At 54.9% G+C, this 14884-nt stretch overlaps 1 protein-coding gene across 1 annotated transcript; it reads right to left on the reverse strand.

Annotated features, from left to right (window-relative positions):
- Positions 1-12368: 12368 nt before the first annotated feature.
- On the reverse strand, positions 12369-14558 carry POU3F1 (POU class 3 homeobox 1). Its single transcript, XM_030823192.1, has one exon. The coding sequence runs from the start codon at positions 14512-14514 to the stop codon at positions 13159-13161; it is 1356 nt and encodes a 451-aa protein (XP_030679052.1). The 5' UTR covers positions 14515-14558; the 3' UTR covers positions 12369-13158.
- Between the last annotated feature and the right edge of the window lie 326 nt (positions 14559-14884).

Raw genomic sequence — 14884 nt, forward strand, 5'->3', positions numbered from 1 at the left:
TCAAAAAAAAAAAAAAAAGAAAAAGAAAAAAGAAAACAAAAAAAGGCCGGGCGCGGTGGCTCATGCCTGTAATCCCAGCACTTTGGGAGGCCAAGGCAGGTGGATCACTTAAGTTCAGGATTTCGAGACCAGGCTGGTCAACATGGTGAAAACCCGTCTCTACTAAAAATACAAAAATTAACTGGGCGAGGCCGGGTGTGGTGACTCATGCCTGTAATCCCAGAGCTTTGGGAGGCCGAGGCGGGCAGATTGCTTGAGGTCAGGAGTTCGAGACCAGCCTGGCCAACATGGTGAAACCCCATCTCTATTAAAAATGCAAAAAATTAGCTGGGTGTGGTGGTTCACGCCTATAGTCCTAGCTACTCAGGAGGCTGAGGCAGGAGAATCACAGTGAGCTGAGATCACGCCACTGCACTCCAGCCTGAGCAAGACTCCGTCTCAAAAAAAAAATTATCTGAGCATAGTGATGGGCACCTGTAGTTCCAGCTACTTGGAAGGCTGAGGCAGAAGAGTTACTTGAACCCAGGAGGCGGCGGTTGCAGTGAACAGAGATCGGGCCACTGCACTGCAGCCTGGGAGACAGAAAAAAATAAAGGCTGAGTTTTCTCCACTGTGGGGACAACACCACGGATGGGGCCAAGGTATATGTGCGTGTGCCTCTGCATGTGTGTGCACGGGAGTGGATGCATGTGCTCATGTGGAGGGCAGTGCCCCCTGCTCTGCCTTGTCCTTTGATCTGTATCCTCCTCTGGTGGGAGGGGTGACTTCTATGGTCAGCATCTTCCAGCTCAGGCTGGAACCAGAGCTGTGACAGAGCTAGAGTGTCATTTTTTTTTTTTTAAATCTTTTTGAGACAGGGTCTCACTCTGTTGCCCAGGCTGGAATGCAGTGATGTGATTGTGGCTCACTGCAGCCCTGACCTCCTGGGCTCAAGTGATCCTCCCACCTCAGCCTCCCAAATAGCTGGGACTACAGGTGCACACCACCACACCTAGCTAATTTTTAAAATATTTTGTAAAGATGGGGTCTTGCTATGTTGTCCAGGCTGGTCTCAAACTCCTGGGCTCAAGTGATCTTTCCACCTCAGCCTCTCCAAATGCTGGGATTACAGGCATGAGCCACCAGGCCTGGGCCACACTTAGGATTATTATTGTTTATTTATTTATTTTTAATTAATTTTTTTTGAGACAGTTTCATTCTTGTTGCCCAGGCTGGAGTGCAATGGTGCGGTCTCAGCTCACTGCAACCTCTGCTTCCTGGGTTCAAGCGATTCTGCCTCAGCCTCCCGTGTAGCTGGGATTACAGGTGCCTGCCACTGCTCCCAACTAATTTTTTTTGTATTTTTAGTAGAGACAGGGTTTCACCATGTTGGCCAGGCTGGTCTCAAACTCCTGACTCAGGTGATCCGCCCACCTCAGCCTCCCAAACTGCTGGGATTACAGGCATGAGCCACCGCAACCAGCCCACACTTAGGTTGAAGGGGTTTATCTGCCCCACCTCTTCCCTCGCCAAGATGCTAAGGTGGATGTAGCAAAGGGGTTTATCTGAAGAGACTCTTCCCCTGAAGTCCCCAGGAGGTTGAGGTCCAGGGCCTCAGAGAAGGGGCAAACCAGTGTGAATGATACAGCAGCTGAAAGGAAGCCCAAGGCCTGACTTTGTCATATAACATTACATATATTGTGTGAAGCTTTTCTGGTGAATACTCCTTTGCTGGGAGCACCATCCAATTTTCTCACTAGGGCTGGTCCACCCCTAAACCTTTCTGGTGGCCCTGAGAGTTTGGGGCAGGAAGCTAAGCTCCCGCCTGGGATGAGATGAGGGTGGGGCACCCAGGCATGGGCATGAGGAGGCATCTGGGTGAGAGGGGACAGCACATGTGCCCTCAAACTCTCCAGGCTTCTCTCAAATTAACAGCTTCAGGTGGTGTGGCCGAGGAGTGTTTCTTGGTGATCCTACCTCCTCCCTTTTGTGTCCTTTGGCTGTCACCCTGCATAGAGTCCTCTGAATCTCCTCAGGTACTGGGGGAGACAGTATGGGAATGGTCCTTAGCAGTGGAGTGGAAAGGACAGGGCCTGAAGGGGCTGGGATGGAGGCTTTGTATGACCCCATGGGGCTGAGTTTGAGGATGGGCAGAGGCCAGGGCTGAGGCTAGAGCTGGGATTTGAAGCTGGAGCTGAGTTGAACGTGGACTAAAGTGAGATGTTGGAGGTTGGGTTGGAAGGGCGTCTCCTTCAGTCTTGACAGGATTCTGAGATGTCTATATTTGGAGTCAAGGCAGATGTTCTCCCCCAGGTGAAGAGAATGTTTGGTGTCAGCTCTCCCCTTGGAGGCTGGGGTGGGACACATCCCCTCCCCCTGCTCCCCACAGCCAGGCAGAGTCATACATCACCCAGGGGCTGGGCTCCCTAGATGTATTGCCCTCATGCATCGCTATAGCAACCCCACTCTAATCCTGCATTATTCTAATGTGGTCCCCCTCCCCACTGTGATGTATAGCTGGGGTCTTAGAGCTGCTAGGCCCCTTTTCCGAGAGTCTGCTCCATGCACCCCATCTTGCCTCTCTTCACCCTGTGCATGGGACTCTTTGTGAGGCTGGGTGTGGAGGTGGGTCTGGCCCATCAGCCTACCCGCCTGCCTCTCCAGTGAGGGGAAGTAGGAGGCCATGTGTCCCCAGCCCTGGCACACGAGCGCCTGACGCACCGACCCACGCCAGCTTGCCCAGCCTGGGGACCTGAGGCCTTGGGGTTGGGGGCCAGGGCTGGACAATGGCTGCATTCCGGCTGTTAGCCACAGGCCCCCATTGTTCCTGTGGACACTGCCTGCTTGAGGGCCGAGATTCTGGCCCTCACCCCGTGTGGGGCGTAGGATGCTCCTTGGACCACTCCCCCGGGGACCATAGAGGGGTGATTCATGGGGTGGCCAGGGCAGAGCAGGCCCCAGCTTTGCCCAGATTCTGGGGCTGGGAGGGGGAGGCAACTGAGGGTTGTTTGTGTCAGGGGAGGGGGGTTGAATAGCCAGAGGACTCCAGGCCCTGGACGCCAACCACGTCATCTCCTACCCCGCCTCGTGTGTGGGCCGGCCAGAGAGGCCCCATTGTCAGGGGAGCAGGCCCACCCAGGCTGGAAGGGAAGCGAGAACTGAGGAGGACCACCTCAAACTGGGAAAACCCATAGACCCCACAGTCCGCACTGCTGGGGAAACTGAGATTCAGAGAATGGCGGGGTCTTGCTCAAAGTCACACAGCTAGGTGGTGACAGGCCCCAGCTGGTGGTGATATCTCCCTATGTCTTCCTGGAGATGCTGCTGCCATTTCTGACAGAAACTGAGACCCATTGGTGACTTCAGTTTTGGCAGAAGTTATGTTCATGAACTCCTTCCTCTTCCCCACTTCCTTTGAAATCCCTCCAGTTTAGGTTAGCACTTGTGTCCCTGGAGTAAGGAATTGGAGGCTGGGCACGGGGGCTTACACCTGTAATCCAACACTTTGGGAGGCCAAGGTGGGAGGATTGCTTGAGGCCAGGAGATTGAGACTAGCCTGGGCAACCTAGTGAGAGACACTGTCTCTACAGAAAGAAAACAAAATTAGCCAGCTGTGGTGGCTTATGCCTGTACCCTATAGCCCTAGCTATTTGGGAGGCTGAGGTGGGAGGATTGCTTGAGCCTAGGAGTTCAAAGTCGCAGTGAGCTATGATTACGCCACTGCACTCCAGCCTTGATAACAGAGGAAAAAAAGTAGAGCTAAGGGGAGTCCTAGGGCCATGCAGAGTCCATACGGACAACACTTTCTGTGGGGCCCTGAAGAAATGAGTGGGGCATGGAGGTTGCCAGTCTCTGACACACAGGATGCATAGATGCAACAATCAACTTCATTGTTTCCTCCCAATTTTTTCATGTAGGCCCTCGTATATCTACCCTATATGACTTCAGAGTTAGGGAAGGGAAGAGACTAATCTAGGAGTGTTCTGAGAACAGAGGGACTGGTCTTATCTATCTTTGTGCTCAACATAGGGCCTGGTTGTTAAATTGGATGATGGGATGAGTGGATGGTAGATGGAGGGGTAAGTGGTTGAATAGGTAGTTGAAGGGTGGATGGATGAATGGGTGAGTGGGTGAGTGGGTAGATAGATGAATGGATGGGTGGGTGGGTTGATGAATGGGTTGGGTGGATGGATGTAGAATAGATGGATGGAGGAATGAATGGGAGAATGCCTGTTTCATACACTGAGGTCCAGGGATGACAAATGACCCAAATTGGGATGAACAGTGGAGTGAGGCCTGGATGCAGGTACCTGGGCACCACCTTTGAGGCTTGGTTGTGCTGTGGCATGGTTTGGTGGTCAACCTCTGGGCAGAGATGCAGAAGAAGCAGGAATTGAGACCTAAAGGAATCTGTAGACAGACTTAGTCTTATGGTGTGTGACTCCACAGGGTCTTTGACCCTGAGTTGAATTTTCTGTGCTGGAGTTAACGGAGGGGGCAGGGGGCCACTGGTGGAAGGGTCCTGGGAAGGGCAAGAAAGTAAATGAGTGGAGTCTAAGGGTTCGGGCTGAGTTGACGTTGGCTCTTTGGGATTAGGCCCAGAGCCAGGACCCTCCTGCACCTTGCTCCCAGGTAAACACTCACTTATTCTTCATGACCCAGCTTGATGGTACCACCCTGTATGAGGCCTTCCCTGACCCTCTGAGTGCTGTCTCCCCAGAACCTAGGACAGAACCTTAGTCCATAGAAGGGGACCAGTGCACATGACTGAGGTCATGGGGATGCTACAAAGTGGCAGAAGTAGAGAACAGGTTGAGAGACTGTATCTATCGCTAATTTTCTGGGTTATCTCAGTTAAGGCCCTCAATATCCTTGGGCCTCAGTTTCCTCGTCTGTAGGCTGGGGATGGGGATCTTGAGCTTTTCTTTCTGGAGTGGTTTTGAGAATGAAGAGAAATAATTCTAGGCCGGGGAAGCACTAGGCATTATTTTTCTGCACTACTTAAGCTCAGCAATAATATAATAATATATATTGTACATACGAAATGATTTTTATAGCCAACATTTAATGTGCACTTGTAATGTGCCAGGCTGTCTTCCAAGTGTTTACATATATCATCTCTCGTCTACTCCTCACAGCAATTCTACAAAGAAGGCACTGTTATTATCTTCATTTACCGATGAGGAAACTGAAGTTTGGAAGGCTTAAGTATCTTGCCAAAAGTCTCAAGGGTAATAGGTGGTGCAGCCAGGATGAATGTCTGGGCAGTTCCCAGGGCCCACATTCTTAGGCGCTACATAGAACTGCGCAGTACACGGAGACTTGGAGTGGATCAATCAGAAGGGCTTCCTGATGGTCTTGATGATCCCAGGCAAGTTACACAACTTCCTCGAGCCTCATGAGATTTAAGTGGAGCACAGAGAAAGATAAGAGCCCTATGGTGAGCACAGAGATAGATGAAAACGAGTCTCTCTGTTTTCAAAGCACACCCTGATAGTGGGGTAGTGGAGAGAGGGGCAGCTTGTAGCCAATGAACCCCATCACCCTTGGTCCCAGCTTCTCTCCCTGGCCCAGTCCTGAGTCCTGGAACCTCCCCTGCCTTGGGCAAATACCCAAGCACTGAACACACGGTTTGCCCCAGCAGGGGGTGCCATGGACCTGGGAGTCCATGTCCCAGGTCCATATCCAGGGCATGTGAGTGGGCTCTGGGAGTCAGAAAAAGTGGGCTTTATCCCAGCTTCTGTCATTAACAAATCTTGCTGCCTTGGACAAGTCACTCTGGGTACCACTTTCCTCATCTATAAAATACAGATAATTAATGTAAAGTAGTGAAAATAAAGCACAAAGGAGTGATGGGAAAGTATCTCAGAATGCCTTGGACAGAGTGGGGTCCATGGTAAAAGTTCATTACCTTATGGTTTTCTTCCCTGCTCACTTGTTTCTGCACAATGCCCTGTTCAGGCCTCACAATAAAACAGCTTTCAGGCCGGGCATGGTGGCTCACACCTGTAATCCCAGCACTTTGGGAGGCTGAGGTGGGTGGATCATCTGAGGTCAGGAGTTCGAGACCAGCCGGGCCAGCATGGTGAAACCCCCCCTGTCTCTACTAAAAAAATACAAAAATTAGCCGGGTGTGGTGGCAGGCACCTATAATCCCAGCTACTAGGGAGGCTGAGGCAGGAGAATGGCGTGAACCTGGGAGGTGGAAGTTGCAGTGAGCCAAGATTGCGCCACTGCACTCCAGCCTGAGCCACAGAGGCAGACTTCGTCTCCAAAAAAAAAAAAAACCACCACCACCACCAACAAAAAACCAGCTTTCGTTCATTCATCACTTATGTAAACTCTTATGTGCATATTATCCCACTTAATTCTCAAGACAACTCTATGATCAGGGAACTGCCTTTGTTACCATACCAGGAAACGGAGGCACAGAAATGTAGGTAGTTGGCCTAAAGTCACAAAACTGATAAGAAGTGGAGACAGGATTTGTGCCCAGGTGTCTGGTCCCAGAGCCCCTGTCTTTCACCATTCTTCTCTCTACCTCCTCGGAGGCGTGGATAGCTTCTGGAGGGACTGTGATGACAAGGGGAGAAGGCAGGTGACCCACAGAGGCTGGAGGGTGCCTGGCCATGGGCTAGGTCTGTCCATGGGCTGCTTGGGTCAGCTCTACCAGCTTCTGTGTGGATGGAGCACTCCCTCCTCCCCAGGCCAGCCCAGCTCCAGGGAAGGCCCAAGGATGGGGACAATATCCCATTCCAGGCCACAGGAGCAGTGATAACGCAGGGTCCAGGTCTGCTCCAGCTCTTGCTCTTGCTCAGAGCTGAATAATCTGGAGCCTTTGAAGAAGGATTTCTGAAAAGCCATCAGGAGTGAATCATTGACTTAGGGAGGCGATGAATCAACGGGGAGTTCATAAAACAGCAAATGAATCGGGTGTGAGAGCGACAGAGCCACTGCTATTCCCCAGAACCCTCCAGGGACAGACAGCCGAGAGAAAAGAAATAAAAATAACACGGGGCCTTACGCCTGCCACAAACCCCAGGCAGCCCCTCCTTCCAAGTGGGAAGACAGAGTGGGGCAGAGGGATGGGACCCACTGGTGGGTGAAGTGGGGCCAGAGGGAGGCTCCCCGGGGCACTCCCAGCTCTCTGGGTCCAGGCTGTGGGTGTAATTAGCAAATGCCTTTTCACTTCTTTTCAGGAGCCCTCATAAGAAAGAACACTGATTTTGACGAACACCCAAAATAATGTGAGATCAGGCACCATGCATTATGCATGAGGTCTGATTTAACATGAACATTATTTCTTGTGTACGAGACCATATGCCTCCGTGCTGTCTCTGCAGCCTAATAATACCCAGACCCACCCTGGTCAGGCTCAGCAGGAGACATGTCCACTGGTGTGTGTGTGTTGCGGGCAGGGATTGGAGCAAAGCTCTCCTGGTACTCAGGTCATCTGAGGAGAGCCCACTCAGATGCCCGGGAGCGGGGTGGGTAGTGGGAGGTGGGTCATGCCCTTGGAGAAAGACCAATGTAACCATGTGAACGTGCCACTGTGCGTGCGTGCGCGCGCGTGTGTGTGTGTGTGTGTGACATCAGGAGCCCGTGACTAGGTGATGCTGGGTTCATTGCATAGCAATGTGGGGGCATATGCATAGCTGAGGTTTTACTGCACAAGAAGGACTACGGCAGAAATGGATAGATCTAATTGCTGTGTGTGTTTGTATATATACACGCATATGTATGTGTGGGGGTGTGTGTTTAAAAAATAAGATCACACATACATACAAACACACAGCCTAACTTTAATTATCTGAAAGGAGCAGGAAGAGATCTGGGAGGAACTGGGACAATGATGGACAGGAATGTGTTTGGAAAGCAGTTTAGGGGTAAGTGCTTGGAAGTCCTGAGAGGAGGGGACCGGGTCAAATGTTGCAAAGGATGGCCGTGTGTGCTTAATCAAGTATTACATGTGCCAGGTACTCAATGACTCTCAAGAGCTCAGTGCCAAAGACCAGAAAGCTGGTCTTAGACCGCCCAAACTGTGGTGTGGGTGTGACCATGGGTGTCTTAGCATGCGTGTGAGTGAGCAAGGTGGTGAGAACCTGAATCGGTTTTAACTGGTTGAGGGGAGGAGTGATGGGGATGCGGATGAGTGGAGAGAGAGAGAGGAGGTGGTGTATGACTGTGGGTTTCTGAGAGTGGCTGTGTGAATGGGCGAGGTGGTAGATGAGAGGGAAGGGTCATGGATTTGTGTGTGTGTGTGTGTGGTGTGTGTGTGTGTGTGAGAGAGAGAGAGATAGAGGAGAGAGAGAGAGGGAGGCTTGCTTCTTTTGGAGGCTAAAGTCGCCTCTGCTCTAACTGGCAGTCCTCCTCGAAGAGCCCACTTGAAGCTGACTTTTTGAGGGCATGCTTAGGTTCTAGGTGGCCCTGGTAACTGCTACTAGGTCCCAGTTCAGGGACCAATAGAGGGCAGTCCTCCCACACGGAGGCCTCAAGAGGCAGCAAGGGGAGGCCTAAATGGCCAGTCAAACACCATTTCAACTCCAGAGCCTTCAAATATGACAGGCAGGGACAAAATGGATGGCTCCTCCAGCTACCTCTGGTCTCAGTCTCCGAGCCAGAGGCCCTGGGTAGGTCACCTTGGCTGAGCTTAGGAGAGCAACTAGGCCAGATAACCAGTCTCCTCTCACTCCACCCTCTGCTTAGGTGGGTCTCCTTTTTGGAGCTGAAGTCCTGCTAGGGAAAGTTCCAGGGAGGGAGGCAGCCTGGCCCTGGGTGTGTCATTGGAGGCCCAGAGCCTCTCCAGGGGAGGATGAGTTCTAAATGGCTCTAAGTGGGCAACTGTGATTGGGGGTCAGTTAGTCCTATGGACATCCAGTCAAGTCCTAAGGTCAAGGGATGATTGCATAGGACCTAAGGAATGCAGCATATAAACTAGTGCAACCTTCTGGGCAGTAGGTGGGGGAGAATATAATGTCCTCACACCTCAGGGCAGGGTACCTTCTGGGTTTGCCTTCATGACCACAGGTGACTAAGATGACCATTTTCCTTCCTTTTGGTATTGGCCAACCTCCACTCTACAAATGTTCTTCCTACTCAAAGCATTAGCAGTGTAGCCTGGGTTTTCTTTTCCCCCTCCTACCTCTGGGATTGGCTGTGGCTTTGCACACACAACAGCATACACACAAATTCTTACACCAACCTGCAGAGGTTCTCATGGGGAGAGAGTTCTAACTACCAGAATCTGTGGCCACATCAACATAAACAATAATTTTGTTCAAGTGAGATGCGGAAGGAGATGGGATCAGAAAATTCCCAATACGCTAGGGAAAGCTTGGACTTCCTTGGAGGTCGATGCTAGTGACACATACCTCTCCCGAACAAAAGGAAGTCTGAGGCTCTCAGGCATAAGCAGGTAGCTATACATACCCTTGGGACGGAGAGACTGCGTCAAGCCCACAGTTGGCCGTGCTTGTCCTAACTCTGTTCTATCCAGGGAAAATGATTTCTCTTTCCTATAAAGTGCTGAGATTCCTACCGTCTAGGGGCCTTTTGCGACCAAGGGGTTGATCACCGGGTAGCTATCCCACGCTGGTGTCTCATTAAGCCAAATCCTTGCAAAGTAAAAGATTTTCTTCCATCCCTTTTTCCACTTTTTTTTTTTTTTCATTTTTTTGTTCTACTCCTCAGCTGCTGCTGGTTCTTGGGAGGCTGCTTTGTTTTGCTGTTTTTGAGTTGACTTGCTTAAATAATAAACCCACCCTCTTGTAGAGGATTAAGCAGACAATTAGGAAATCAATCAATCAATTGGTGTCAGCTGCAGGCAGAGGCCGGTGAAAGGCCTCATCTTCCCGGTGGCCCTTTCCAACCTCAAAACCTGCTGAGGCTCTGGGCCGCGCAGGCGGCGGGAGCTCTCAGCTTCATTTGCTTCCATTTCAGAGCCTTGAGGCTGGGACAAATCCAGGAACGGAGAAATGAGGGAGCAGGGAGGAGTGTGTGGCGGCTTCAAAGTTTTGTACTTGGTGGAGTAGGAAATGAGAGGCTGAGGCAGGGTGGTCAGTGGCTCCTGGCTATGCCATTGCCCAGCTGGCCGGTACGTTGTCAGCTTCCTCTTTAGGAAACATGGGAGGGAAGGCTACCTGGCCCACCGGTGTGGGGAACAGCTGGGACACAGGTGCCAATTACAGGGCTATTCACTCACCTGGCTGGACTGAACTGAGGAGGAGAAGAAAAAAGGAGCAGGGAGTGAGGGGCTGGGCCTCTGGAAGCCGAGGCAGCCTTTGTACTTGCAGAGACAATTCCCCCCAAGAGTGAGGGCCGAGCGCAGAAAGTCGCCGGGAACTCTCAGCATGGCACAGTCATCCCGAGGCCCTAGCCCCGCCAGGGAGCACCAACTTGGGGCCCTGGGGACACCTCTCTGGACATCCCTGACACCGTCAGCTAGAGCCCAGGCCTCTCACAGGCCTGGACTTGGGCCACTTCCCTGGCAGGAGGGGCCCCACACACCCCCTCACTAGGGTCAACTTTCTCCCCAGCTAAGAGATTGTGCCTTCAAGCTTTGGCTTCACAAAGAGTGAGAGAAACTGCGTGTGGCTTCTCCTGAGAGGGGAAAAGAACCACGTCTACGGAGGAAGCAGGAAGAGCTCTTTTATCAGTATTTTTAAGAAGGGTTGTTTTAAAGGAGAAAATAAGGTCTTGACTGGAACCCAGGTAGTCTGGAACTCTGCACCGGGAACCAGATCTGCCCCCAGATATCCTGACTCACTCCAGAAGACAGCATCTGAGAAGGCCTGTGCTGTCCTTCCTATCACTCCCTGCAGTGGTGGTGGTGGTGAGGGTCTTGAGTACCCACCCTTGGAGAGAAGATATCAGGTCTTTCTGGTGGCACAGTTGCCCATGCCTCTGCTTCTCCCCAAGAGAAGCTGGGGCAGTGGTTTGTTTGCAGAGACATAAGACCGGCTTTGCCCAAGCAAACTGGTAGGGCTCCCTCCCCAGGCTGACCCAGCTCACATAGGACCATGAAACCCACCTCTGTCTAAGCTGTTAGAACTCCCAGTGCATCCAGGGGGGCTTGGGCACCATTTGTGTTCGGGTGGAGAGCCTGCTGGAGTAGGATGGTGGGGCCTGACCAGGCTTCCAGGTGCCCTAGGACTGGGAATGGTAAAGTTGGCTCAGACCTCTCATATAGAGTGCAAGGTGAAATGAAAGTTGGGGGTTGAAGTGTCAGGTGGGGGATTATAGATTCTAGGCTGGTGACCCAGGCCGAGGCGGGCTTCTTTCTTGGCCGAGAAGAGCAGTTGAGGTGTGCATGAGCGATGGCTGATCCGAATTCCATGTGGTGTCCTTGGCTCACTGTCCCAGGCCCTGGTTTGGTCTAGGAGAGTCTGTCTATGACGGGGGGACACGAGGCAGCTTCATCTTCCCTAAACTGATGCAGCTGAGGCAGGGGCCCAACTGTTGCCCATGTCCTGATATCCACCTGGAAGGTCTGCACGGTCATCTTCCTCCAAGATCTCTCTTAGTGAGATCAGAACTTTAGGGAGGTGAAGCACGGGATCCCATCGCTTCACCCCAAAACCCACCCAGCCCTAGCAGTAAAAAGGACAGGACACAGCCCTGGGGTACATGTTTATGTGAGTAATAAAATATTTACTATAACATAAATATAAAGGGAACTTCCCAGTCTACATTATTTTTTTTTTGCAATAAAGATACAAAGAGAATGCACCGAAACATTGTTTCAAAAAATAATAAAAATAAAATAACAAAATTTAAATTCAAACCTTAACAAACAGAAGAAGAAACGGAGAAGGGGGAAGCTCCAAACACATCCAGAAAATAAATAGAGATGGGTCAGAAATTCGGAAATCATATTAAAATATCTTTTTCGGATTAGTCAGTGTACAAAATCCTTTAGGGTAGGAAGGAAGGGTAACCCGGAAAACCAAAAATAAAAACCAAGCACAAAATGTTTCTTCTCCCCGCCAGTGTGTACATATCTCACATATTTACATGGTTCCCACCTCACCCCAAACTTGGGGAATTTCTCTCCCGGCCTCCCCTGGCATCCCGCATCCCGGCGGGCTGGAAAGGGAGCAGAGGGAAGCTGCAGGGAATCAGGCGGAGGGTTCTCAGGGAACGGCTTATTTCTACAGCTGGTTAAAAAACAATCTCTCTAACTTTTCCAAGTTTCGTTTGGTGTGGCCAGGAGGGCAGGGCCCCGCGGGGAGCAGGGGCCCCGCTGTGCGGCGGTCGGTCTGCAGCAGGGCAGAAGCCCCTTCCCGTCTGGGTGTGTGGGAGCGCAGACCCCTCCGGCGTGGCCGGGAACCAAGCCGGGGCTCGGATGAAACGAAACGAAAAATGAACACTCGAATTTTTTTTTTGTTAGCTTTTTTTTTTTTTTTTGCTTTTTTTTGTGGGGGAGGGGGAGGGTAGGGAAATATAAGGGGAAAAATAAATTAGGCTAGATTAAAGCTTTGGCTATTTCCTGCTTTTATACACAGACGCGGCTCTCGCGACCTCCCCTCCGGGGCCCCGATAAATACAGTATACAGCGATTTAAATTAAGGGCGCGGGCGGAGTTAGAAGGACCCCAGGAGCCGAGAGGCTCCACGAATAAATAAAAACCGTAAAAAACCAAGCCCGGAGAAAGGGGAAAAGGGGGTGGGGCGCATCCTTATAGGAGAGAAGAGGCGTGTAGCGAATAAAGTGACAGCCCCCCCACCCTGGACCCGCAGGCTCAGGAGTCCACGCGGGGAGAGGGGATGGAGAACTCTCCTCGCTTCGTCCTCTCTCCCGAGGAATCCCTAACCCCGCACCGCGTTACCTGTCGCTTTGGGGAGGCCGCTGCCGGGATCCGGCCCCGAACAGCCCGGGGGCAGGGGCGGGGGTCGTCGAGGGGATGGGGGCAGACAGCAGGCGGCGGGCAGGATGCCCGGGGTGAGTTGGCGAGTTCTGGATCTCCGCTCATCTCTCCCGGGGCTCGGGCGACGCAGCCTACCGGGCCGTCTTCGCCGCTCACCGGAGAGGGTCGTCCGGGTGTTTGGTTTTGTTCGAAAGTTTCTGGGCTTTTTTTTTTTTTGTAAAATCCAAAGCAACCGAACAAAAAGAGTCCAGGCCGCGCGGGCGGGCTGCGCGCCCGCGCCCTGCAGCGCGCCGGCGGGGGCCCGGCCCGCGGGGTCACTGCACGGAGCCGGGCAGTGTGTGGTGGTGGTGGTGGTGCAGCGCCGCCGGCGGAGGCGGCGGGGGCGCGGAGGGAGGCGATGCGCCGCCCCCTCCAGGCCCTAGCTCCCCAGGCGCGTATACATCGTCCATGGGCGGGTGGCCCGCGCCGGCCGCAGGGGTCATGCGCTTCTCCTTCTGCCGCCGGTTGCAGAACCAGACGCGCACCACCTCCTTCTCCAGCTGCAGGCTGTCTGCCAAGCCGGTGATCTCGTGCGCCGAGGGCTTGGGGCACTTGAGAAAGTGGCTCTCGAGCGCGCCTTTGACCCCCACCTCGATGGACGTGCGCTTCTTGCGCTTGCGGCCCTGCGCCGCGATCTTGTCCAGGTTGGTGGGGCTGCCGCTGGACGAGTCGGTCTCCTCCAGCCACTTGTTGAGCAGCGGCTTGAGCTTGCACATGTTCTTGAAGCTCAGCTGCAGGGCCTCGAAGCGGCAGATGGTGGTCTGCGAGAACACGTTACCGTAGAGCGTGCCCAGCGCCAGCCCCACGTCGGCCTGCGTGAAGCCCAGCTTGATGCGCCGCTGCTTGAACTGCTTGGCGAACTGCTCCAGGTCGTCCGAGCTGGGCGCATCCTCGTCCGAGTGCTCGCCCACCGATGAGCCGCCGCCGCCCGCGCCCGGGTGCAGGTGCGCCGCCGCCGCGTGCAGGCCGCCCGCGTGTGCATGTCCGTGTGCGTGTCCGTGGGCGCCCAGATGCGGCGGCGGCGACGGCTCCAGCTGCGCCTCGTGGCCGTCCTCGTGCAGCGCGTGGTGCAGGCCCGGCCCCGCGCCGCCACCGCCCGCCGCCAGCATCCCGGCCAGGCCGCCGCCGCCGCCCCCCGGGTAGGCCGCCTGCGCGTACAGCCCGAGCGGCTGGGGCTGGTGGCCCCCGCTGGCCCCAGGCGACGGCGACATGGCGGGGCCCAAGTGGTGCGCCGTGCTGCCCTGCGCCCATGCCGCGCCCGCGTGGGCCGCCCCCTGGTGCACCAGGCGCGCGTGGAAACCTCCGCCGCCGCCGCCGTCGTCGGCTCGGCCGGTGCCGCCGCCGCCCGCCTTGCCGTGTTCTAGGTGCGGGCCGCCGGCCCAATCGCCGCCGCCGCCTCCTCCCGTGGGTAGCCACTGGGGGTGCGCTAGGCCCACGGGGTGGCCCGCGCCCGCGCCCAGCCACTCGTGGTGCATCAGCTTCTGCACTTCGCGGTACGCGGCCCCTGCGTGCAATCGCTCGGCGGCCGCCGCCGCCGCCGCTGCCGCCGCGGCGTCCGGGTGCATGAGCGGCCCGGTGCCCCCGGCTCCGCCACCGGGGCCCCGCGGCAGGTACTGCGCGGTGGTGGCCATGCCGCCCCGCGCCCTGCGCCGCGCCGCCGCCGCCGCTCCACTCCGTCTGCGGGCCCCGCCGCCTCGCTCCGCCGGCTTAAAGCCCCGACCCGCTCGGCGCTCCGGAGCCCCACCCCGCCCGCCGCCCATTGGCTGTCCGCGGAGCCGCCTCCCGCCTCCCGGGCCCGGCCCCCGCCCCCCGCGCCCGCCCGCCGCCCTGCCCGGCCGCCCAGAGCTCTCCATTGGGCGTCGCTCCCGGGGTCCCGCGCGCCGGCCGTGCTGATTGGCCGCTGGGGCTTCATTCACGGCCCCCCTACCGTCCGCGTACACACTCACGCCCCGGGGGCGCGGCCGCCACGTGGGGAGTGGCGCGGGGGTGGCCCTGGGACCG

The sequence above is a fragment of the Nomascus leucogenys genome, chromosome 12, assembly GCF_006542625.1.
Source record: "Nomascus leucogenys isolate Asia chromosome 12, Asia_NLE_v1, whole genome shotgun sequence".
Classification (NCBI taxonomy): domain Eukaryota; kingdom Metazoa; phylum Chordata; class Mammalia; order Primates; family Hylobatidae; genus Nomascus; species Nomascus leucogenys.

What these genes read in the sequence shown, in the direction of transcription:
- POU3F1 (XM_030823192.1), bottom strand. Translation starts at nt 14,514, where the DNA reads ATGGCCACCACCGCGCAGTACCTGCCGCGGGGCCCCGGTGGCGGAGCC.